This window comes from Hemiscyllium ocellatum, chromosome 10, assembly GCF_020745735.1.
Source record: "Hemiscyllium ocellatum isolate sHemOce1 chromosome 10, sHemOce1.pat.X.cur, whole genome shotgun sequence".
NCBI lineage: Eukaryota > Metazoa > Chordata > Chondrichthyes > Orectolobiformes > Hemiscylliidae > Hemiscyllium > Hemiscyllium ocellatum.
Window position 1 is genome coordinate 78,841,306 of NC_083410.1, and position 24,700 is coordinate 78,866,005.

General features: G+C 39.5%; 1 protein-coding gene across 5 annotated transcripts in view; it reads right to left on the reverse strand.

Moving 5' to 3' along the window:
* Positions 1-24,700, reverse strand: part of senp6a (SUMO specific peptidase 6a) — a 172,527-nt gene that overhangs the window by 37,047 nt on the left and 110,780 nt on the right. For all 5 annotated transcript variants that reach the window (XM_060831646.1, XM_060831645.1, XM_060831644.1 and 2 more), the window contains 5 exons: positions 23,262-23,515; positions 19,186-19,356; positions 14,684-14,717; positions 13,355-13,534; positions 10,479-10,696 (listed from right to left, as the gene is read on the reverse strand). In XM_060831646.1, coding sequence (XP_060687629.1) covers positions 10,479-10,696; positions 13,355-13,534; positions 14,684-14,717; positions 19,186-19,356; positions 23,262-23,515 — 857 coding nt within the window. The remainder of the gene's footprint in view (positions 1-10,478; positions 10,697-13,354; positions 13,535-14,683; positions 14,718-19,185; positions 19,357-23,261; positions 23,516-24,700) is intronic.

A 24,700-nucleotide genomic window follows, 5' to 3' on the forward strand; every position in this document is an offset into this window, starting at 1 on the left:
CCATAGGATTTTATATTATAGGTTATTCATCATAGATGACTTTCAGAGAATCAGGTTGGTAGTGAACTGCAAGAAAAAAAAATTGTTGAACGTTTACAAGATGGCTTTTTGGAGCAGCTTGTCATGGAGCTCACTAGGGAACAGGCAATACTGGATTTAGCGTTGTGCAATGAAGCAGACTTGATAAGGGAGCTTAAGGTGAAGAAACTCTTAGGAGGCAGTGATCAAAATATGATTGAATTTACTCTGCATTTGGAGAGGGAGAAGATATAATCAGGGGAAGTGGTATTAAAACTGAATAATGGCAACTATAGAGGCATGAGGGAGGAGCTGGGCAGAATTGACTGGGAGAGGAGCCCAGCAGGAAGGACAGGGAAAGGAAGCATGGTACGGGGCGGGGGGGGAAGAGAAGGGAAGGCGGAGGAGGGGGAAATGAGGCAACCATAGCTAACTCAAGAAGTCAGGGATAGCGTAGAAGCAAAAGAGAAAGCAAATAATGTGGCAAAGGGCAGTGGGAAACCAGAGGATTGGAAGCTTACAGAGACCAATAGAAGGGAACAAAGAAAAGAAACAGGAAGATTAAATATGAGAGTAAGCTAGCTTAAATATGACTGTAAGGGCTTCTTTAAATAAATACAGGGCAAAAGAGTACAAAAGAGGCTGCTGGAAAATGTCACTGGAGAGATAGTAGTGGGGAAGGAAATGGCTGATGAATTGAATATTTACTTCGCATCAGTCTTCACAGTGAAGAAATGAGTAATATCCCAAAAATTTGAGTAAGTGAGGGGGATAGAGCTAAGTATGGTGGCCATCATCAAGGAGAAGATGCTAGAAAAACTGAATGGCCTGAAGGTGGATAAATCACCTAGACCAGATAAACTACACCCCAGGGTTCTAAGGGCGATCACTAAAATTATAGTGTAGGCACTAGTGGTGATCTTTCAGGAATCGTTAAGAGTCAGGGAAGGTTCCAGAGGACTGGAAAATCGCTAACTTGACAACCCTGTTTAAAAAGGCAGTAAGCGGGTGGGGGTGGGGGGGGAATCCAAGATGGCAGCAACCCAGCAAGTCTGAGTCTACAGTGCTCCTCCAAAGACTTGGGCAAAGTGGGTCACCCGCCCCCACCACACTCACCAAATCATTTAAAATAGTTTTGACTTAATGTAATTAGTTGTTTAGTATTTAATTTAAACAATTTAATCTCCAGTAAAAATGACTAAAGGGAAGGGAGCCTGCAGCTCTCAGCAAGCGGGAACCCCTCCCCACCCACCCCAGCTGCAGCAGAAGCAGCCACAGCCACCCCGGGGGACTTACCTACGGTGGCGAGTCTTGTGGAAATAATCTCCAAACTCGATGAGAAGATAGACGCTTTTATTGAAGAATCCCGAAGCAGGTGGGACTCACACTCGGCCGCGCTGCAAAAGCACGACCGGGACATCAAGGAAGTTGAGCGCCAAGTCGGAGGGGCAGAGCTAAAGACTGCGACCTCTGAAACTGCAGCACAATCGGCTGTGGATCGGGCCCGGACCCTCGAACAGCGAGTCCGGACCTTACAGAATCGAGATCGCAGAAAAAATATTCTTTTGCTGGGCCTTCCTGAACGGGAAGAGGAAGGCCAGCTTAGAGTTCCTTGAACAGTGGCTTCCATAGCTGTTGAATCTGGAGGCTGGATCAGGCCAGGAAAGGGTGGAATGGGCCTACCGGGTCGCAATATGCGGGCCCGGCTCGAACCAGCCTCCCCGCCCAGTCCTGTTCCAGCTGCAGAGCTAAAGGAGACGCAGATACTCTTAGAAGCCTTCAGAAATCTTGGAAAAGATCCCCAAGCCATGATCTATAAAGGATCCAAGATCATGTTATTCCAGGACTTTTCCCCAGCTCTGATCTGAAAGAGCAAGGCGTTTGATGAGGCAAAGAAGTGTTTAAGGGACTTAAATATTCAGTACTCCTTGCGCTACCCAGCAACGCTACGCTTTAACCATGAAGGATCTGTGTATAACTTCGGATCGTCGGAAAAGGCCAAGGAATTTTTGGACTCTCTTAGATAAATTGTAAGAGATAATTGATGTTGGTTTGCTTTCCCCCCACTCTAGTTTACATACTCTCCTTTTTTTTAAAATGTATTAATCCCTTATTTTTTACCTTACTGTTTAACATTATCTTGGGGGGTGGGGAGAGGTATTTATTTATTTGTTCTCTACTTAACGATTTTCTCCCTCCCTTTTTTTATTCTATACAGGCCGGGGGGGTCTAGCTACTATTGTGGGGGGAGGTGGTTACCTTATTCTATTTTATCTCCGTCTCTAGGAGCGGGGTTATTTTCCCTTGTTTTTTTGTATTATTATATTTAATTATTACTTGTTGAGGTTGTAATTTTATAGTTATATATGTTTATACATGGTATTAACATTACCAAATATATCCAGGTGTTGGTGTGTGTGGGGGGGAGGGGGGGGTAGGGTGCTCACTGTTAACTCTGCAGTATATCTGAATTTTCTTCATTCTATTGAGGAGCGCCTGGGTCAAGGGTGGGGCACTGGTTGGGAGAGGATACGATGGACTTTTGGAAAGGAAGTGATACCCTCTGGGAACAAGGGAGAAAATCTCCATTTAAATATGTTTTATTGAGAAATAGTTTTTTATTATACTGTTGTGAATGCATTAGAGAGCCTTTATTTTTGTGAATTTTATATGCTCAGGATGTTCTGGATAGGGTTTCCCCTCCCAAGGGGTCTCAGATTTGCCTGGACGATTATGGTTGGTCAGTCGGTTAAGTGGTGCACCTGGAATGTCAAGGGGAGTAATTCACCAGTCAAAAGGAAGACAATATTATCAAACCTCAAGAAAGCAAAGGTTGATATAGCTCTCCTACAGGAGAGGCACTTATTGATAAAGAACACTTGAAATTACGACAGGGTGAATTTGATCAGGCCTTTTTTCCTTCTTTTAGCTCAAAATGCAGGGGACTTGTTATACTTATTCGGAAGAATTTCCCTATCAAAATCCTAAATCAAATGATGTTCTTCTATTTCTCAGTAATCCGTGCCTCGCTTAATCCAAGTTATTAATACATTTAGTGTATTTTCAGGCTACAAAATTAATTTCTCAAAATCGGAGGCTATGCCAACAGCCTTGCTAGTATATCCCACTTATTGGACGGATCCCACTTTCCCTTTCGGTGGTCCCTGGAAGATTTTTTATATTTAGGCATTTTTATTACCCCAGTATTTGGTCAGTTATACAAGGCTAACTTTGTGCATTTACTGGAAAGGATAAGTCAGGACCTCCAGCGATGGGGAGACCTTCCAATTTCCTGGCTAGGTAGAATAGCACTAATTAAAATGAATGTCCTACCCCGAATCCTATACCCTATGAGAATGCTTCTGGTGATGCTGGCGAGGCTGGCATTACGTAAATTATATGGCTGGTTGGGTTATCTGGAATCATAGACGGCCCCTTATTAAGCTGAAGAAGCTACAGCTTCCACAGGCAAGGGGAGGATTGGATTTCCCAGATTTTAGGAAATATCAGTTAAGTTCCCTATTAAGTTACATAGCTGATTGATTGCGGGTCAGACAAGACCCAAGCTGGCTGGACATCGAGGCTTCTCAAGTAAAATGCCCACTTATTAACCTCTCATTTTCAGACAAGAGTAAAGTCATTAAGGACCACTGTAAAAACTCTAATACGAAACACAATTAAAGCTTGGAATATAATGCGGCAAAATGAGGGCAACTCACATAAAACATCCCCCTATGCTCCAATAGTGGGAGCATGGGGATTTCAACCGGAGTTTACAGATGCCACTTTCAAACTCTGGAGATCCAGGGGTATCTCTTGTTTAGGGGATCTGTTTAAAAAAGGGGTCCTGATGTCTTTTGAACAGCTGTGTCAGAAATTTATATTACCTAATGGAGATCTCTTTCGATATTTCCAAATTCGAGATTACGCACAGAAGACAACTACGTTATTATACATCTTTATAAATCAGATAGAGAACGTAGAGTGCTTTGGCCAATGTGGGTATCTTCTGTCAATACTATTTATCATTTATTACATGATGAAGAATCGGGAGATATGAACAATCTGCTTAAAACATGGGATCAGGATTTGGGACTGGAAATCTCTATAGAAACATGGAATGACATTTGGGAAAACGCCAGAAGAATCACCATCTGCAACAGAACTCAGGCCATTCAGCTGAAGATACTTCATAGGGCCCATATAGCACCGGATCGATTGGAGATGCTTCTGTCTTAAATTTTGCCAGTGTGTCCCAAATGTAAAAGAGAGGTGGGCACTCTTGTACATTGCTTATGTACCTGTCATAATCTCCGTAGATATTGGACTGAAGTAGCAAGTGCTCTGACAGAAATCTTAGGAACGGAAATTAGAGTGGACCCTGTATCTCTCCTTTTGGGCTTCTCGAACTTACCCTCCCTGGATATGCACGGGAAGAGATTATTTTCTATTCTCTTTCTGTGCAAGGAAAAATATTTTGGTAAACTGGGTGGCTGAGGGCCCCCCTGGACTTTCAAATTGGCACAGATTAATCATGGAATGTATTCCCCTTGACTTCCTTACAAATATGGTGAACCAAAAGACCACATTATTCCATAAAATATGGCAGCCCTTCTTGAATTATATAAATACAGATATTTCAGCCATCCTAACAAGGGCTTTTATTGAATTGAGATGGCGAACCTGGCTGGTCCGGGGTCCCTTGGGAGAGGAATCCCACACGAATACGGGTTTTGTTACATTTGATGTTAATACATTCCGAGCATGTATCTCACTACCCAATTTCTGTGTTATCCGTTGTTTTTTTTCTCTCTTATTTGAATAAAAAGACTTAATTATACACTCTGGTTAATTGAGTTTTGTTCTTTCTTCGGTATTTTCTTTTGTTAAATTTTGGTTATTATTTATTTAAGATTTAATTGTATATCAATGTTTATACTTGGGCTTTTTATTTTGTAAACTTGTAAAAATGTTAAGTTTTCAATAAAAATATTTATTAAAAAAGGCAGTAAGGTTTAAGACGAAAAATTACAGATCAATTAACTTACATGGACAAGATCCTGGAATCCATTGTGAAGGATGAGATTTCTGAATACTTGGAAGTGTATGGTAAAACAGGGCAAAGTTAGCATGGTTGCATCAAGGTAGGTCATGCCTGACAATCTGCTTTAATGCCTTGAGGAAGTAATGAGCAAGTTAACATCTATTGGCCCTCCTTGGTGTATTACCTGGAGTTCAAGAATGCCTTTGACAAGGTGCCACACAGGAGGCTACTGCGTAAGATAAGGGCCCATGGTGTTAGAGGCAAGGTGCTACCTGGTTGTCTGGCAGAAAGCAGAGAGTGGGGATAAAAGGGTCTTTCTCAGGATGGCAGCTGGTGACAAGTGGTGATCTGAAAGGTTCAGTGTTGGGACTACAACTTTTCACTTTATACATTAATGATCTCAATGAAGGAACCGAGGGCATTCTGACTAAGTTTGCAGATGATGCAAAGATAGATAGGGGGACATTGAGGAGGCAGGGAGGTTGCAGAAGGATTTGGACAGGTTATGAGAGTGGACAAGGAAGTAGCAGATGGATTAAAACATAGGAAAGTGTGAGGTCATGCACTTTAGTAGGAAGAATAGAGGCATGGATTATGTTCTAAATGGGGAGAAAATTCAGAAACCTAAAGTGCAAAGAGACTTGGCAGTTCTAGTCCAGGATTCTCTCAAGATAAACTTGCAGGCTGAGTCAGTAATTAGGAAGGCAAATGCAATGATGGCATTTATTTTGAGAGCACTTGAATATAAAAGCAGTGGTGTACTTCTGAGGCTCTAAAAGGTTCTGGTCAGACCACATTTAGAGTAGATTAGATTAGATTACTTACAGTGTGGAAACAGGCCCTTCGGCCCAACAAGTCCACACCGACCCGCCGAAGCGCAACCCACCCATCCCCTACATTTATCCCTTACCTAACACTACGGGCAATTTAGCATGGCCAATTCACCTGACCCGCACATCTTTGGACTGTGGGAGGAAACCGGAGCACCTGGAGGAAACCCACGCAGACACGGGGAGAATGTGCAAACTCCACACAGACAGTCGCCTGAGGCGGGAATTGAACCCGGGTCTCAGGCGCTGTGAGGCAGCAGTGCTAACCACTGTGCCACCGTGCCGCCCACAAACTACTATGTGCAGTATTGGGCCCCATATCTCAAAAAAGATGTACTGGCCCGGGAGTGTGTTCAGAGGAGGTTCAGGAGGATGGACCCAAGAATGAAATGCTTAACATGAAGAAAGTTAGAGGACTCTGGATCTATACTCGATGGAGTTTTGAAGGATATGGAGGGAAATCTAACTGAAACTTGCAGAACACTGAATGGCCTGGACAGAGTAGATGTTGGGAAGATGTTTCCATTGGTAGGAGAGACTAGGACCCCAGGGCACAGCCTTAGAGTAAAGGGAAGATCTTTTATAACCGAGATAAAGAAAAACTTCTTCAGCCAGAGAGTGGTGGATCTCTGGAATTCATTGCCACAGAAGGCTGTGGAGGCCAGGTCAATGAGTATATTTAAGGTGGAGATAGACAGATTCTTGATTATCAAGAGGATCAAGGGTTGTGGGGAGAAAGCAGGAGAATGAGGTTGAGAGACTTGCACATAAACAAAGAAATTGCAATAGTATTCAGCAGAATGCATGTTTCATTAACTTATTTCCCCAATGGCAGAGCCCACCTAATGGGCTGAACGGCCTAATTTCTGTTCTGTCTTAAGTTCGAATTTACTTGCCTTAGACAACATGAACCAAAGTTTATCAGATTGATTTTGGGGACAAGAGGGTTAAGTAGAATGGGCCTGTATTCTCCGGAGTTTAAAAGAATGAGGATATATTGGAATATATAAGGATTAGAAAACTGGATGCTAAGAGGCAGTTTTCCAAGGCTGGCACGCCTCAGCATAGCCTGTTTCGGGCCAAAATGAAGAGAAATTTCTTTACTGAGAGGATTGTGAATCTTTGGAACTCTTTACTCTAAAAAGCTGTGGATGCCCAGTTGAAGAAACTATTTAAGGCTGAGAGCATTAGATTTTGGGTGCTCAGAAAATTAACGGATTGGCTGAAAAAGGAGATTTGATATAGAATTTCAGCCCTGATTTTATTTAAGCGAAAACCAGACATGATGTGCCACATGGGCTAATCCTTCTAGCATTGCTCATATCCGTACGGAAGGCAGTTTTAACAGATGGCATCATAGCTGAGTATGACTAGTTTGCACATGGTATCCAAAATGACACATTACTTTCCAGTGAGGTCAATGAATCAGGAATGGAAACTTTGTGTCATTACAATACAGTTAAATAAAAATGTACTATACTTAGTTTGGCACTAAGGGAATTCAGGTACAAAACAGTAACCAGGGATCACATATGAATTTCTCAGCTTACCAGTGCATTTATGAATGGATTTACAGATTCCGATGATACGCTACTGATGTTGCGTATTGGTCTAGCACACTGACTTGGAGAAGTAAGAAGTTAATGAAACATGCATTCTGCTGAATACCATGCAATGTCTTTGTTTATGTGCAAAGGCCATCACATACATAAATTTTTAACAGCACATTATGTTGTTAATTAAAGAACTACATATAGTTCTTTAATTAGGCCGAGAGAAAATTGAGTAGCATCAAGGTTACCTTTTCACTGGTCACCAACTTAAAATAGGGCAGTGAAATGTACAAGTTCATCATCTGTATTGGCCATGATCTGCATGCAATGATGGAGGCACATTGCCTCATTAATCTGTCTGGACGTCGAATCATTTATTCTTCTCTGAAGTCTGGTGCTGATTGTGTCTTTGCCACTTAACTGAATTTAGATGAGTGATAATGACTAGGATAACTGCAGTGACTGCACATCAACTCCGGCCAAGTTACTTTAATGTTTTGTTCTATAGGGATAGATGATGGTTTCAAGATTGATTTTCTGAAGATGTCAATGAGAGTCACCACTACAGGTTCACTCAATAATACTTACAATATTACTACAGGAAAGGCAGTAATACTTATTACTTAGTTTTGCATTCTGAGGTGCCAAGCGCTGCTAATGGAAGGTTAGGCAAGGGGTTTTCACATCTTTATGCTGCTGCAGCATCAACAGTCAGACTATCTTCGGGGGAAAAAAAAGTTCAAAACCTAAATCAAACACTGAATACTCCTTCACAGACTGGAAGTCCCCAGTAACCATTCAACATCTGCAATGTGCTTGAACATAAAAGGTCTTTTCCAGACTTGCTGGAACCAATTCCCTGGTACTAATCTCATTAATAGCCAACTTCTGCTATCTGTCTAAATATAATGCTCTTCCCTGGTGACAACGCATCTACAAAATTGTTCGACCAGGAACCAATCTGTAATTAACTTCCAGGTCTGGCTTCATGAATAAACAAAACTTGTTCAATCGATTTTTCTTTTACCTTGAATTGCTAGCCCCAGCTCAGAAGTATCAATAGCTCAGTTTACAGTTTAAAGCACCAAACCAAAATTAAAAGAAGAAAATATGAAAATGAAAATTAAGCAAGTGTCCTCAACCATTCATGAGAATGATCCCAGGAATGAAAAGCTTAACATATGAGGAATGTTTGAGATCTCTAGGATTATAGGACTATAATCGATAGAGTTTAGAAGGATTAGGGGGCATCTGATCAAAACTTACAGAATAATGAACGGCCTGGAGAGAGATGTTGGAAAGATGTTTCCATTGGCAGGAGAGATAAGGACTCAAAGGCATAGCCTTAGAGTAAAGGGAAGACTCTTTAGAATGGAAATCAGAAGAAACTCCTTTAGCCCGAGAATGGTGAGTCTGTGGAGGTCAGGTAATTGAGTATATTTAACACCAAGATAGTTAAGTTCTTGATTGCTAAGGGGATCAAGGGTTATAGGGAGAAGGCGGTAAAATGGGGTTGAAAAACCCATCAGCCTTGATTGAATGGTAGAGCTGACTCAATGGGCCAAATGGCCTAATTTCTGTTCCTGTGTCTTAGGGTCTAATTTACTTTAAAAGTACTGAATTAGCTGTCAACACTTTGGAATCTCCATACTTCATAGAACCCTTACAGTGTGGAAGTAGGCCATTCAATTCATCAAGTCCACACTGTTATGAAGGTGTAGGTGTGTACTGTACCTTTGAGAGAGAAAGGAAGCTGGCAAGAACTGAAAGCACACAGTGTGCTGAACAATTTAAAAATGTAACATTTGGCTGAAACAAATAGCTGGAGTTGTGTTGTCATGCCCATGGAACAAAACCAAATTCAAATTTGGCCAATCAGTTTAAATTATGCCCCGATACCAGATACCAAACTCCAGTTGAATTTGAATTTTACTGTTTGAGATGACATCAAACCAATGTAATGATCCAATGTTTTGGAGTATAACATTTTGAACAGTTAGGGGAAGAACAGCAAAGGGCACCAACAAGTACAGACTGCTAGCCGAATAGCTCTCTGAAAGGTACCTGTCCATAGGAAACGCTGTGCAGCAGAAGACCAAAAAAAAATGACAGGGGAGATGCGTTTTGAAATGTGATTATTTTTCGGAAATCTTCATTGGTTTTATTTAATTGAACCTGCATCGTGGAGGGGGGAGGTAAAAGATGGGTTTAAGAGCAAGGAGTTCTAAATTGTTATTGTATTAATGTTCTCTTTTGGACTTAAACAATAAAATTGTTAATTTTTACTTTAAATAGTGAGATGTGGGATGGTTTTTGCCTCTAGAAATTTAACAGATTATGGCACACAGTGAGCTTGTGTGTCAGGATTAAATTAGCAGACGGGTTTACCTGTGTTGTAACAACAGTGACCCTCTGAAGACCTGCACATTTTTGGACTGTGGGAGGTTACCAGAGTGCCTGGAGGAAACCCATACAGATACACGAAGATATTTCTCACATTTCTTATGACACAGACCTCTGGTTTTCAGAAAACTGACTGAAAACTGCACAATGCTTCATTTACTTTGAAAACTTCACAAGGTGGCACAATAAGTCAGTGAGTCTGCACAAAGTGCACACCCCAGATTGCACCGATTAATCAGAACCGCAAAGTACTACAGGTGTTTTAAGCCCTTAATTCTAAAATTCATTTTTTGAAAGAGGTATGATACAAAGTGACTGCAGATGTAAATTCAGTAGTTAACTGGTGAAACGTGTGTGGGACTGATAATTGTAACGCTTGGAGGTGCCAAAGAAACTTCACAAAGACAGAGGGTGAAAATACCCTTCCCACTCCCTCGAGAATCGAACCATCTCTGTCAGACATTTTCATGGTTTATCCTTCCAGAAAAAATAAGAAGCCTGGAAACAATAAGAGGATGGAAGAACCAAGCTTTATCATTTCCTATTAAATCTCCATTTGTTTGCACCTAAACATCCATAAAACAATTTCATTAGTGGAAATGAACTACAGGAAAACTGCAACATGCTTACCCCGCTGTCTTTAACCAGTAGATTTCCTGCATGGTGTTCCTCTTGGTTCTGTGTGAAAATAAGAAGCCTGCTATTTGCTTCAGAAAAAGAAATGTTGGCAAAGAAGTTGAGTATACTGTTCCTTTTGCCAATTTCAATTAAAATCCTTTCCAAAATATCAGCTGCTTGAGGATCCGGAAGAGCTTCAAAAATTAGAACTATGTACCGTTCATCAGTAGCTGCAAAATACAACATACAAATCTTGGTCAATGTGCATATATAAAAGGTTACATTGGTTATCTTTAAGGGCTTGTTATTTTCTGCATTATTGATATTGTATAATGAAAGTAACGCAATGGATAATTTTCAAAAAGAACATGATAAATTGCTACACTGCAGGTCTGTTGAAGCAAGGTTTAAACATCGAGAGGAAATTAGTTAATAAAACAACTGGTATTTGTATAGCATCATTACAGGAATCTATACCAACACAATTGACAGAGGCATGAGGAAAAATAGAATGTGAGTGAAAATGGATGAAATTCACACAGACACTATGGATTTTTAAAGGCAAGATAAATCTTGATGAAACTGAGTTTTTTTGAAGGTACAAGTAATGGAGAAGGAAATGTAGATGGATGGCTTTTACGTGGACCTCCAGAAGATATTTGATGAAGCCGCTCAAAAGCTTGGTTTTAAAGGCAAATTAGAATCTGGATTGGGAAACTGCTCGAGAAACAAACGATTGAGGGTGGGGGAGTGGTTGTCTTCTAATTGTACGATGTGATGAGGAGAGAAATGCAACAAAGCTGTGTTGCTGCCTCAATTATTCTCTGTATTTATTAATAACTTGAAATGACGAGAGAAAAACATAACCAAGCTTTGTTGATGACAGAAAGAAAGGTTATATAGTGAGATTTTAGATGGAAGCATAAAATAAAGAGACATTAATGGATTTAGTCAATGGGGAAAATGGTAGATTTCAATGCATGTAAATAAGATGTTATTCATTTTGGAGCTGTAGAGGTTAAATCAGTATATTTTCTATCCATTGAAAAGTTCCAAGATGACTTAGGAGTCCTTTTACATAGATTATTAACATATGAACAAGTATAAAAAAATCAAAAAAGTACATGACCTTCAGCTATAGAGGACGAGAATACAATTGAAATCGAAAACATGCCACGACTGGAGTACTGCGTTCAGTTTGGACCACCACATCATAGAAAGAATGCACTGGCCTTGGAGGGGGTAAACTTTAGATTCACAGATTGATACCTGGACTCCAAGGGTTCACTTGTGACAAATTCAGAAAATTAGGGCTGCACTCACTAGAATTTACAATATTAAAAGGAGATTTCATTGATGTTTTCATGATATTAAGCAGAACTGAAGAGTAATGAGAGCGAACTTATTAAAATGGAGGGATACTTAGAGACTGCCATCACCGTAAATGCAGTGGAGGAGAACATCACACTACACGAAGGATGGAGGTGAAAGACATAGGGAAGTATTTAATTTAAGCTTGTCACAACTTAAATTTGATCAATCAATCGTTTTTCAGCATAGTTCTGATTACAAATGTTCATTTAATCAGTGGAGAATGTTCATCTGTCAGGGAAGTCACAACATTAGTTAAGTGGAGTGATGATTTATTAAAGCACTATCAAGAATGGTTGAAAAAAAGGAACAGAAGACAGATAATCAAACATTATGGAGTATGCTACAGAATCCCAGACAGAGTAAGATAGCCACATGGGCAAACCTCTGAGAAGTGCAGAAACAATAGGGCAGAAATAACGGAGTTTTAAAATAATCGTTACTGGTATAGAAGACACAGAATTCCTGAAATTGTTTCACGTGAACACTTTTAGCCAGTTTTCAGCAAACCCAATAAGAAAATGAGCAAGCGAAAGTGGGATTTTTGGATAATAACTTCACGCTCGTGAACATAATTCAGTTAGATTTATTGTATTTATTGAAAAAAGCAAACATAAATCAAGAATCAAAGTGCTTCATTAGAAAGGGACAATTTTATTAATTGGGAATATCATTTGGCTAAAATGAATTGGAAACAGCCCATCATATTTTTGAAAGATAATGGAGAAATTGATAAAATAGTAAAATGTGAAACAGTAGAATTAAAGGGAAAGGGAATATGACTAATTGGTAAACTTTCAAAGAGCAAGACAGACATAATGGGTCATATTCTTCCATGTTTCAACATGATGATCTATGAAGAGATCAAGTTTTCAAATTTAATAGATGTAGAGACATGAAGAGCAACATAAGGAGGAGGGTATTCTATTTCTACAAAGTGGCTATTATTCTTCCCTTAAAATATTGCTAACTGTTTTAGTTCAATAAAAACCTGCACTAATGGAGTACTATTAATGCAATGAAACATTCCAAAGCATTTCATAGAAATGCCTTAAAACAAAAATGACATTAAGCCCCACAACGAGATATTAGGGCAGATGAGAAAAACATTCAAAGTGGCAGGTTTTAAGGCTCCTTTTGAATGAGAAAAGTAGGACAGAGGAATGAAAGAGATGAAGGAATATAATCCAAGAGTTTAACATCCAGACAGGTGATAACACTGGTTTGGTAATAATGGGAATGAGTGAGGGGTCAGAATGAGAGATCAAACTTCCTCGGATTGTCGGTCACAAAACTGGACTGACAGTATGGAAAGGTCATGGAGAAGAATGGGTATGTGAACATAAAATGATATATTGAAGAATCAGAAGTCAAAGTAGGTCAGCAACCAGTGGTCGTGGTTAAATTATTTAACACACAGTGACACATACACTTAAGTACAGTGATATTCATACAAAAGATCAAGTTTAAGATCAAGATACAAATTTAACTTTATTAATGCAATGGATTATACTTACTGGTCCCTTGAGAATCAAACCAGCTTTTCTCTTTGCTCATTTTGAGAGATGATCGTATATTGTGGCAAGCAGCAGGTGTCATTTGCAGAAAAAGTACTGGTAGTACACGTGAACCACACCATTCACACATAGTGAATTCTGACGCTTTGAAAACTACCTCCTGGGACGACTCTTTCGGTACTGCAAAGGAAGGATAATTATATTATTGTCTTCTATTCACTTTTTTGTACATGAAATAAATTTTATTACTGATTTGATTTAGTTTTAATAAAGAAACTACCAACAAATGGATAGAATTAATTCAACAAGAAAGAAATTTAAATTACATTCCAAATGTCAAGAAGCTCACTGCTACATTAAGTGATTTAACACTACTTCTCATTTGATTGGCCTCAAGCATAGCATTTCAGAAGTGTAACTTATTAGCAGTTTGGTTAACAGTTGGGTACCCACCTTCCGATGCTACCTGACCTGCTGTACTTTTCCAGCACCACACTCTCTAACCACTGCTCTTGTTAACGTAAATAAGCTCCAAGAGAATATGGATTCTTGAATCTTTCTGCTAATATCAATTTATGATATAAAAAGGGTCTACAGGGAAGACTCCCACAAAGATGACAATTTAGCTGATACACAGCTCAATTGAGGGACTTAAATAAAAAGACTTTGTAAAGCTAGGAGTTAATAACTCGGTCAAATCAGCTAGTGTATACAAAGAACTGTAAGAAATTTTCCACAAAGGCTACGAACATAATTAACTCAGTTGTAAATTAATTTATGAAATAGTTCCAAATAAAACAATGTTGGCAATTCTTCTTCTTCATGGTAACCAAATCGATTAACAAGAGAAAAAGTAGCATAATGCTATATAAGAACAAGATTAGCAGAGTAGAAAGAATACAAAATCACCAAATGGGAAATGAAAATTAGTTTTCATTATGCAGTAATTATTACTAAAAACACGTGCATATTTTGATCCATTTGGTCATGATTCTGCACATTTTACTTCAGGAATAAAATAAATTTTTCCTTTGCCAGCAAACATATGTTTAATTATTTGAGAAGCGGATTACTAGTTCGATGCTGGACTGAAACAGTTAGGTTTCTTTCCTCTGCAGTCTTTGTGGACGTGAAGAAACATCAATGTTAAGATGGAGGTTAAAACCTTAAAACTCTCCAAAAGGTGCTTTTACTAAGGAAATAATTTTAAACAACTGTTTCCCCGTTCCAACTCTATTTTCTTCTCAAATTGATATGGAAGCTGTGCTTTCGGATTTGAGTTTTACAGACCGTTGATTCACAGTTTAGAAATTGATTGAATAGACTTACCTCCCATGCTGACCTTGATGAAGTCGAGGCTGAACTGAAAGTAGAAGAATTTGTTTTTAGTGTTTGCAAATTCAACAACTTCAGCTGTTAAACAGCATCAATAGTAAAGATTGAACAAAATTACAACATATTTCAAACTAACAACACTTCAATAAATCTTCACTTTTCTTCAAAAAAAAACCTCAATCTAAATTAAATTTAAATTGGTTTGCTGCATACTTTAGGCGACACTTCAGAATTAGAAATTTACAGAAATGTTTCCATCTCCAATATGTGGAGGTGCTGCTGTTGGACTGGAGTGGACCAAGTTAAAAATCACATATCATCAGGTCATAGTCCAACAGGTTTCTTTGGAAGGACTAACGAGTTACTTGATGGAGCAGCACTCTGAAAGCTAGTACTTCCAAATAAACCTGTTGTTCTATAACCTGGTATCATGTGATTTCTAACTTTGCGAAAGTGAGGACTGCAGATACTGGAGATTAGAGTCAAGATTGGAATGATGCTGGAAATACACAACAGGTCAGGCAGCATCCGAGGAGCAAGAAAATCGACGTTTCGGGCAGGAGCCTTTCATCAGGTATGAGGCTGGAAGCCTTGGGGGTGGAGAGATAAATGGAAGGACGTGGGGCTGGGGAGAAGGAAACTGGGAGTGCAATAGATGGATGGAGGAAGGGGCAAAGGTGATAGGTCAGAGAGGGGGGGCAGAGCAGATAGTTGGGAAGGAAGATTGACAGGTGGGACAGGTCATGAGGATGGTGCTGAGCTGGAAGTTGGGAACTGGGATAAGGTGGGGGGGGGGGGGGGGGGAGGGGGAAAGGGGAAATGAGGAAACTGGCGAAGTCCACATTGATGCCTTGGGGATGAAGAGTTCTGAGGCAGAAGGTGAGGCATTCAACAAACTTCCAGCTCAGCATCATCTTCATGATCTGTCCCACCTGTCAATCTTCCTTCCCACCTCTCCGCTGCACCCACCTCTCCGACCTATCACCTTTACCCCTTCCTCCATCCACCTATTGCACTCCCAGCTACCTTCTTCCCAGCCCCACCTCCTCCCATTTATCTCTCCACCCTTGAGGGTTCCAGCCTCATTCCTAATGAAGGGCTCCTGCCCGAAACTTCGATTTTCCTGCTCTTCAGATGCTGGGTAACCTGCTGTGCATTTTCAGCCCACTCTAATTCTGATTTCTAAATTTGACCATCTCCAACAAGCATTGCAACAGGATTTCCCATTACTAAAGAGAAGCTACCGATCACCAAGGGCACTCCGACATGCCACTAAATGGAGTCGTAGAAGGCCAAGTATTCCAAGATTTTTGATGGCTCTCTGCACAGTTCCCCCTTAGTTACTCTTCACTTCATAGATTAAATGTGTAATTTGAATGTTTTTGTCTTGGACTTTTGCATTTAGATGGTGCCACCTCTTAGTTTCATGGTTCTCCTCTATTCTCCACACATACTCACTTTCTGGGCTGGCTCAATCCCTCTCATCCCATTTTCTCCAGAAATGTGTTTTTAACTAGCTCTGGACTATTCAAATATTCCTCGCTACCTCTCAATCATACACCCTTCATAAAGTGGAGCTCAACTCAAAATTTGCTGCCTGAATATTAACTCTCACTAATCCCATTTAATCATGATTCCTGATCTGCACTACTGATTTTAGAGTTCTCATTACACGTTAAAATCCTTGATGATCTTTCTTTTTACTAACTCATAACCTCCACCAACGCTACAATCCAATAAGATTTTGAAATTCTGATCTCTTGTATATCTCTTGTTGTAATCACTAACATGTGTCTTCAAATGCCAAAGTCAAGCACTGGAATTTCTAGAGCTGAAGAAGTGTTGCTGGAAAAGCGCAGCAGCAGATCAGGCAGCATCCAAGAAGCAGGAGAATCGATGTAGAAGGGCTCATGCCGAAACGTTGATTCTCCTGCTTCTTGGATGCTGCCTGACCTGCTGCGCTTTTCCAGCAACACTTTTTCAGCTCTGATCTCCAGCATCTGCAGTCCTCACTTCATCTGGAATTTCTACCCAAAGCAGTTCCTATTCTGATTCCTTTTAGGTGCTGAAGTAACCTAGCTTTTGACCAAAGGTCATGTCGTTTTGCCGACAGTATCCATGTAATCTAGTGTTTTATAAATTGTAATTTATAATGATCTTGTGAAGCACCCAGAGATGTTTTACTATGTTAAAGTGCTATATAAAAAAAGGTCTCAGTCTTCAAGCAGACTGAGCCAAGAAAAAAATTTCAAATTCAGTTAATGACCAAACTAGTAAACCTTCACATCTCCAATTCAGAAAAGCAGAATCAAAGCATGTCAGCTATAATAGATTCCCGTGCCCAGAGGAATGCATTCAATTTTCTGTCACCAGAATTGGTTCAAAAACAAAGAAAAAATATGCGACCCACAAGAACAAAACTGAGCAGCCTTCACTGCCTGAGCGGCACATCAAGGCAGCATTCCAACAGTGCAAGGCTAAAGCCAAAAGACAGGTCTGGGAAATAAAGGACAAATGGTGAGAATGGAAAATCTACATTACTCAATGTTATGTTGATTACAATAAATCAAACTTTTTTAAGCCACCAGGGCCATCTTTAGATCAGAATCAAATGGACAAAATTCCTTGCAGTCACAGGAATGTTTAGGAATTACAATGGACGGCATGGTGGCACAGCAGTTAGCACTGCTGCCTCACAGCGCCAGAGACCCAGGTTCAATTCCCGCCTCGGGCGACCGACTGTGTGGAGTTTGCACATTCTCCCTGTGTCTGCATGGGTTTCCTCCGGGTGCTCTGGTTTCCTCCCACAGTCCAAAATTGTGCAGGTTAGGTGAATTGGCCATGTTAAATTGCAGGGGTAAATGTAGGGGAATTTTTAAGTCAACCATTTATCCATAGTGGCAGAAGACACTCTCCAAGACTATTCCCCTGTTGTGGAGTCCATGTTTTTGATGCAACAAACTGTTAAATGGTTGAAAACCAAAAAACAAACAAGCAGACTCAAAGGTATCCAGCCAAGATGATTTTGTTCAAGTAAAAGCTTCATGCAATTATTCTATCGGTTTATAAGGAAAAGGAACTCCAGGAATGCGACAAGTGTAATTAACTTCGAGAGAGATAAATCATACTCTAAGAAATATTGAGGTAGTTCTCTCTTGCCACTGCAGGAAAAATCCTGATATATATTCTCCTACTTCCAGTGGCTGAGGAAACCTCTCAGAGGTTTTATGCTTTCCAGAGGAATCTCCACAACACACTCTCTGTTGCCAAACGAATCCTAGATAAATATCAAGAACACACGAGGAACTCTCATTCCATTCATCAACCAATAAATTGTTAGGCTCTGTGGATTCTGCTCCGAGCTACCTCATTATAATCCTGCAATTGCTTCGTAATCATGTAACTGCTTTCTTGAGTGGGAGATCTGATTCAGATGCCTTCTAAATCCAAAACAAGGTCAAGCAAGCCATGATAGGATCTTATAAACAGGAGCTAAGAGAAAGAAAGGGGAGGGCAGGACATTGCACCTCCTCTGGCATTCAAAAACATGATTTCTGATCTCACCATGACTGTATTTTGCAGCTTGACCTTAGACTCCTTTCTGATTCAAAAAATCTTGAATTCAATATTGAAAATGTTCAGTGATTGCAGCATGTAATGTTTTCTTGGAATGAATTCTGAGCGCTAATGATCCTCAAGGAAGAATTTCCTCTCCATTTGATATTAAGTGGGACAGCCCCTATTTTTAAACTATGCTCCCAAATTCTTATATTGCCAAGGGCAAGCATCATCCCAATATCTAACCCCTCAACTCATTCAGAGTTTTGTGTGTTTCAATACAATTTCATCTCATTCTTTTAGACTTCAGTGATATGAGTAAGAATGAACCTGGTGAATTTTCTGACAGTTGAAGTGACTGGACTTCAGAAGTTTGTAATTTACTCCTACAGTCCTCAGCTTACATCTGAAGTCAAAGGAACGACATAAATCTATTTTCCTTTTCTTTCTCCCCTTTCCAAACCTTCCCTCCCTTCTAACCCTGCTCGTTACTTCTGCTTAATGTTCCTCCATCTTCTCCCTCTTACCTTGCACCTTCTAGTTGACAGCACAAATTGACTTATGCTCCAGTCCAATTGCTGGACAAATAAATGATACTTGCCGTTGACCCTGTGTGTGAAATTGACTGGTTAACATCCACTCTTGAAAAGGATTCTAAACTTTCCAATTAAATAAGGTCATCTGCAACCTGGGAAATGCCAGCAACTGGAATTGAAACCCTGCTTGTGCCAGTAATTTTTATCCCTTTACCTCCCCTAAAGTGGATGCGCTAAGAATCGAAATATGGAGTTTGTTCTATTGTTCTGTTTCTTGAACTTAATTTCCCTGCCTTACATTCACATCCCAAGATACGGTTAAGTTAATTTTTTAAAACCACTATGGTATGGCGGCAAAAGACACAGCTTCAACAAAATTAAAACTTTCAAGACCACACTTACAATGACAGGTTCCAATACTGTTGTGCGAAAGCTTCCTATTCGTATACTTCGACACTTGAGAATAATACTTTCACAGCTATTTTCCACTTGCAAACTAAGAGCATCCTTGTGTGTCTGAGTAGATTCAAATTTTCGTTTTTTGCCCACTGTGTCATGGTATGAATTTCCAAACTGTAAATAGAGTGAAGACAAAAAGAGCTTTTAAATGCAAATTGAAAACCAGAATACTGTTCAGAAAAATTTGGACTTTACATCTATCTGATTAAGTTAAGAAAACAAGCTTATACCAAATGAGTTTCTTTAACATTCTGTTTGTTACAAATGATGTACTTTAAATATAAATCTTTAGAGAACCAACACTTAAGTTGATGTGTATTGTTAATGCTTTCTCGTCCCTATCCCTCACCTTACTTCAGCCAGTACATGGTATAAGAACTAAACTTCTTGTTACTATTACTATGGAAGATAAATGTTTCTTAAATAAACTGCTTTCTGGAGCAAACTGGAATGTTAGCAATATCCACGCTACTAGATTTAAGAGATGCAAATAATTTTAGAATTCGTATTTTAATGGATCAAATAATAACTTCAATCACAAAAAGTTTCTTATAGCAATTCATATTTTTCCACTTTGTGAACCTGGTGGGCAATGCAACATGTGCGGAAACTAAATGGAAGTGGATTTCACACATTTGGCAAGATTATCCCACCTTCTTTAGGATGAAAATCTGTGAATGAAATAAATGAGCACACGTGTTACTTGTATTTTCAATGCTTCTTGTATACAAAGATATCACCCTGATGATTAGAAATAAACACTGGCCTAAAGTCTGAGAAAATATAAACAGCTATGTTGACCTCATTTCACAATTCAGTCTCAACTACTGTTACCTGCCTAAATTCCTAAATGCTTAGCCGACAAATGTTTTACTTTCTCAATGTTACAAGCTCAAACTATCCCAGCATTTGCAGTTTCTGGACAACAGAATTCAAACTTCCATTAGCCTTCATGTGAAGAGATAGTTAACGTGGCCTAGGTCTACCTTTAAGGTTATGACACCTCATTCTTGATTCCCCATTAAAGGGATTGCCTCATAATCACTCTGTTTACTTTCAATATTTTAAAACATAGCAATCAGATTACCCCTTAACTTTCTACAATCAAGCCAAACTTATTCAACCTGCATTCAAAGTTTAAACCTCAAATCAGTCTGCATCATGCCCAATTCCAGAGGCAAATTATTCTGATGCAAGCTTATTTCACTTTTAAGGGGATAGAAGAAAAGTGCATCATCTCTGTTGCAACAATGGTGTGAGCAATCTAACTTTCCAAACTTCTCCCACCATGTTCAGGATCAATTCCTGTAGGCAGAGTATTCTGCCTACGAATTAGGAGCTGCATCTCATTCTCATATGCCCTCACAGAACTACCCTGGAGCTGACAGTTACTCCACTTACTGATTAATGCCATATTAAATTACATTGCTAACCATTTTGAAATGAGGTACATCAATTCATTCCAACACACTATATTGTTCTGATGCTAACATTTCTTTCTTGGGCATGTTGCAGCATTCCAGTGAAGCAAAGTAGTGAAACAGCACTCATTTTCTGCTTAGATACTTTACAGCCTTCAGTTCAACAATACAGAGTTCACCAACTGTGAACTCAAAACTACATTTTGATTGAAGCCCACTCCTCTCACCTTGTTTGCAAGGGTTTGCTCTTAACAGTTTTTTTTGGGGCTATATTTACGATGCGGAGGTTGAACCCCTCTTAATTAAAACCAAACACTCAGAAAAGCTCAAGATTAGAGTGGTGCTGGAAATGCACAGCAGGTCACGCAGCATCCGAGGACCAGGAAAATCGCAGGAGCCCTTCACTCAGAAATGCTTGCCTTGCCTTGTAATCTTTAAAATGTGAGTGATTAATAGAGAACTCCTAATTTCCACTATTTAAAGAAAAATAACAATTTATTTTCCTAACCCTAATAGTGGACAATAAACAAAAACTATTCACAAATCCAAGACCCCTCTTCTTAGCTACTTACTACCTGACGCCAAATCTATAAAAATGCTATTCCAACAACACACTTAAAGATTACATTAACTTAATCTCAAGTCCACACACACTGTCTTCTCTGCTGTCTTCAATCTTTCATCTGATCTCCCTGGGTTATTATCTTTCTTTTTACTGCGAGTACATTTTTTGTGAAAAGATACCTTTTTTGATAGTGTGTGTCTTATTTCTTTGAGAGCAAAATGTTAGATGGGCAGTCAGCTCTACAGCAGTTGATCTGACTAAATTTTCAAAATGTCCTCCCCAGTGTCGTTCCCTAGCTCCAAGCCACTATCATTCACTGCATAAGTAATGTTTCTTCACATTTCCCTGCATCTCTTAACCAAACTCTAACCCTTATCTCTCCTCCTCGCAATCAATGTGACCAGTTTTCTTTGTCTAACTTATTTAAACTGGCAATAAGCTTGGAGAAAGTGAGGACTGCAGATGCTGGAAATCGAGTTGAGAGTATGTTTCTGGAAAAGCACAGCAGGTCAGGAAGCATCTAAGGATCAGGAGAATCGACGTTTTGGGCATGAGTCCTTAATCAGAAATGAGCTTGTACATATTATATAATTTTCCTTTCATCCAAGATGAACATTTCCAATTTTGTCACCTTAAGCTTTTAGCTAAAATTCTCATTCTTGGAATCATTGCACTATGTCCTCTGCATCCCCTCAAGCACTTTCACATGTTTTTTTTCCAGGGTCCACTTCTCTTAATTGTGGCTTAACCAGGATTTTATAGGGATTTCTTTCAGACACAATCTCCCTCTGTATACCGCTCGCGTCCTGTTCCTAATATCTTAGAAAGGCCAAGAAAGAAATAGATCGTAGAATCCCTAAAGTGTGGAAACAGGCCATTTGGCCCAAAAAGCCCATATTGACCCTCTGAAGAGTAGCACATCCAGACCCACTGCCCTACTCTATTATTCCACACTTCCCCTCATTGATGCACCTAACATAAACATCTCTGAACACTATGGGCAATTTAGCATGGTCAATTCACCCAACCTGCACATCTTTGGACTGAGAGGAAACTGAAGCACCCGGAGGAAGTTCATGTTGATAAGGGGAGAATGTCTATGTGGAGTTTAAACATTCATCCAAGGCTGGAATTGAACCTGGGTCCTTGCGCTGCGACAAAGCAGTGCTAACAAATGAGCCACCATGCTAAAATGTTTTGTTGGGTTTTATCATTTCCCTTCTCCTAGTTTAACTGCCTTATATACTTTAGTTTCTCCTTACTTGTGCAGCCTAAAATGCACAATTTTTTCTGCATTCTCTTCCTATATTTTTTTCTAACTATTACCTAAGTCACATGCTCCAACCAATTACTCCACTGTTCGCTCATGGTTTCCGCTCAGACACTGGCACAAACACTGTTCAAATGGAAGTGAACCCACGTTTTCATGCCTCAATATTAGTGCTGGTTCTATCAAATATAATCCCTCTTTCCCACATGCCACCAGGAACAAAATGCACCTCTTCCACCATGTCCTTTACAAAATGTCCTGGAAAAGTTTTACAAGTTGAAAAAGTCAAAATTCTTTACAAATTTACACATACCAATGAAATTCACTACCCCTTCAAAATATTAATTATTATACCGACAGATATCAACTTCTATCTAGGGGAATAAAGAGTAAACTAAGACAGATAAACATTTCTCCTACTGAACAAAAACAGTTTTGATAATGGTGTCACCTATTGCTCAATGACAGAATTCTTGCCAAGTCAAAGTATGCTACAGCACTATTCTGAGAAAACAGAGACTTTTCTATGGTGTCCCGACCAATAACAATCATAAAACCAATTCCATAATTAACAGATTATCTGATTATTGTCTTACTGCTGTTTCAGAACTTGTCTCGTTCAAATTCGCTGCTTTATTTCCATTAATAATAGTATGTCTAACAAAGTTTATCTTTGAAAAGTGCTATTTAAATTTTAGGATTTTTTTTCTGTTGTTTCATAGATAACAAATGTCAAGGTATCTAAAGCTTTGCTTTTTATTACCTTGTCTTTCATTTTTGCCTTTCTTGGCAACGTAGCTGTCGATTCCACTTCTGTGAGTACGTTTTCAGAAATCTGTTCTGCTGCTTTTCCATCAGGAGGCTCTTCTAAGACAGGCTCTAAGGGTCTAGTAGAGGGTACAGGAGAAAGACTTGCAGTGTCAGTAACTCTACCAGTAGAATGAACACTGTCCATTCTACTACTTCCGGTACTGGCATTATCATCTTCTTCCTCTTCATCATCACTGGACAGCACAACTGGGCAAAAATTACAAAATTAGTGCACAGAAGCAAACCTAATAACATTCCCCTTGTTTTAACAAGGAACATTTCACTCATACATCATAACATCACAGAACAGCTGCAATCTGTAAAAGCAAAAGAAATTCTGTAAATATGATTTCATGCATCTTGAGCTGTTAAAGATGATGCAAACTTTTGCGCAGAATAAATTTTTAGTCACAGAACAAAAGAGATAAATGCAGCAGAGGCAAAGGGAATGTAGCACCAAGATGATTGGTGGCTTGACTCATCTTTGCCCTTATCCCTCAATGCCACAAATTAACACAACTCCATCAATCGGTTTTAATTTACCAATTAATTGAACAACAGTTTGTAGAAGATTATTCAAAACCTGTTTCGCTGTGTAAAAATGTTTTCTAATTTTACCTTGGAAGGCTTAAATTTAATTTTGCTATTCTTTCAAGCTCTAAGCATAGCAATCAGCAGAAATGTTTTCTCACTATCTTCCCGATCCAATTCTTCGATACCTTGAAAGGTTCTATCGAATCATTCCTTAACGTTCTTCATTCTTCACTCATCTTTGTATAGATTTATTTATCATTTACGGGATCTGGGCTTCACTGACTATGCCAGCTGTAATTAGCCACCTGCAATTATCCTCGAGAAGATGGTGGAGAGCTGCCTTCTGGAATTGCTGCAGTCCAGTTGATATAGCTAGACTTGCAGCGTTGTTAGGAAAGAAACTCCAGGATTTAGACCCAGCAAAACTGAAGGGATGAAGATATAGCTCCAAGTTAGGATGGCAAGTGACTTGGAGGGGAACTTGCAGGTGGTAACGTTCCCATCTGCTGTACTTGCCCTTCTAGATGGATGAGAGTTTGGAAGTGCTGTACAAGGAGCTTTGCTCAATTTCTGCAGCATATCTTGTAGATAGTACACACTGCTTCTACTGTGCACCAGAGATGGAGGTAGTGAATAGCCTTAAATGTGGTGCCAACCAAGCGAGTTGCTTTGTCCTGGATGGTGACAACGTTTTCGAATGTTGCATATGAGTTGCATTTAGACAAGTGGGAGTACTCCATCACACTCCTGACTTCTACCTTGTAGTTAGTGGATAGGCTTTGAAGAGGCAGGTGAGTTACTCAGTAATCCTCGCTGCAGTAAGGGCTGATGAAGGGCTTCTGACCGAAACGTCGATTT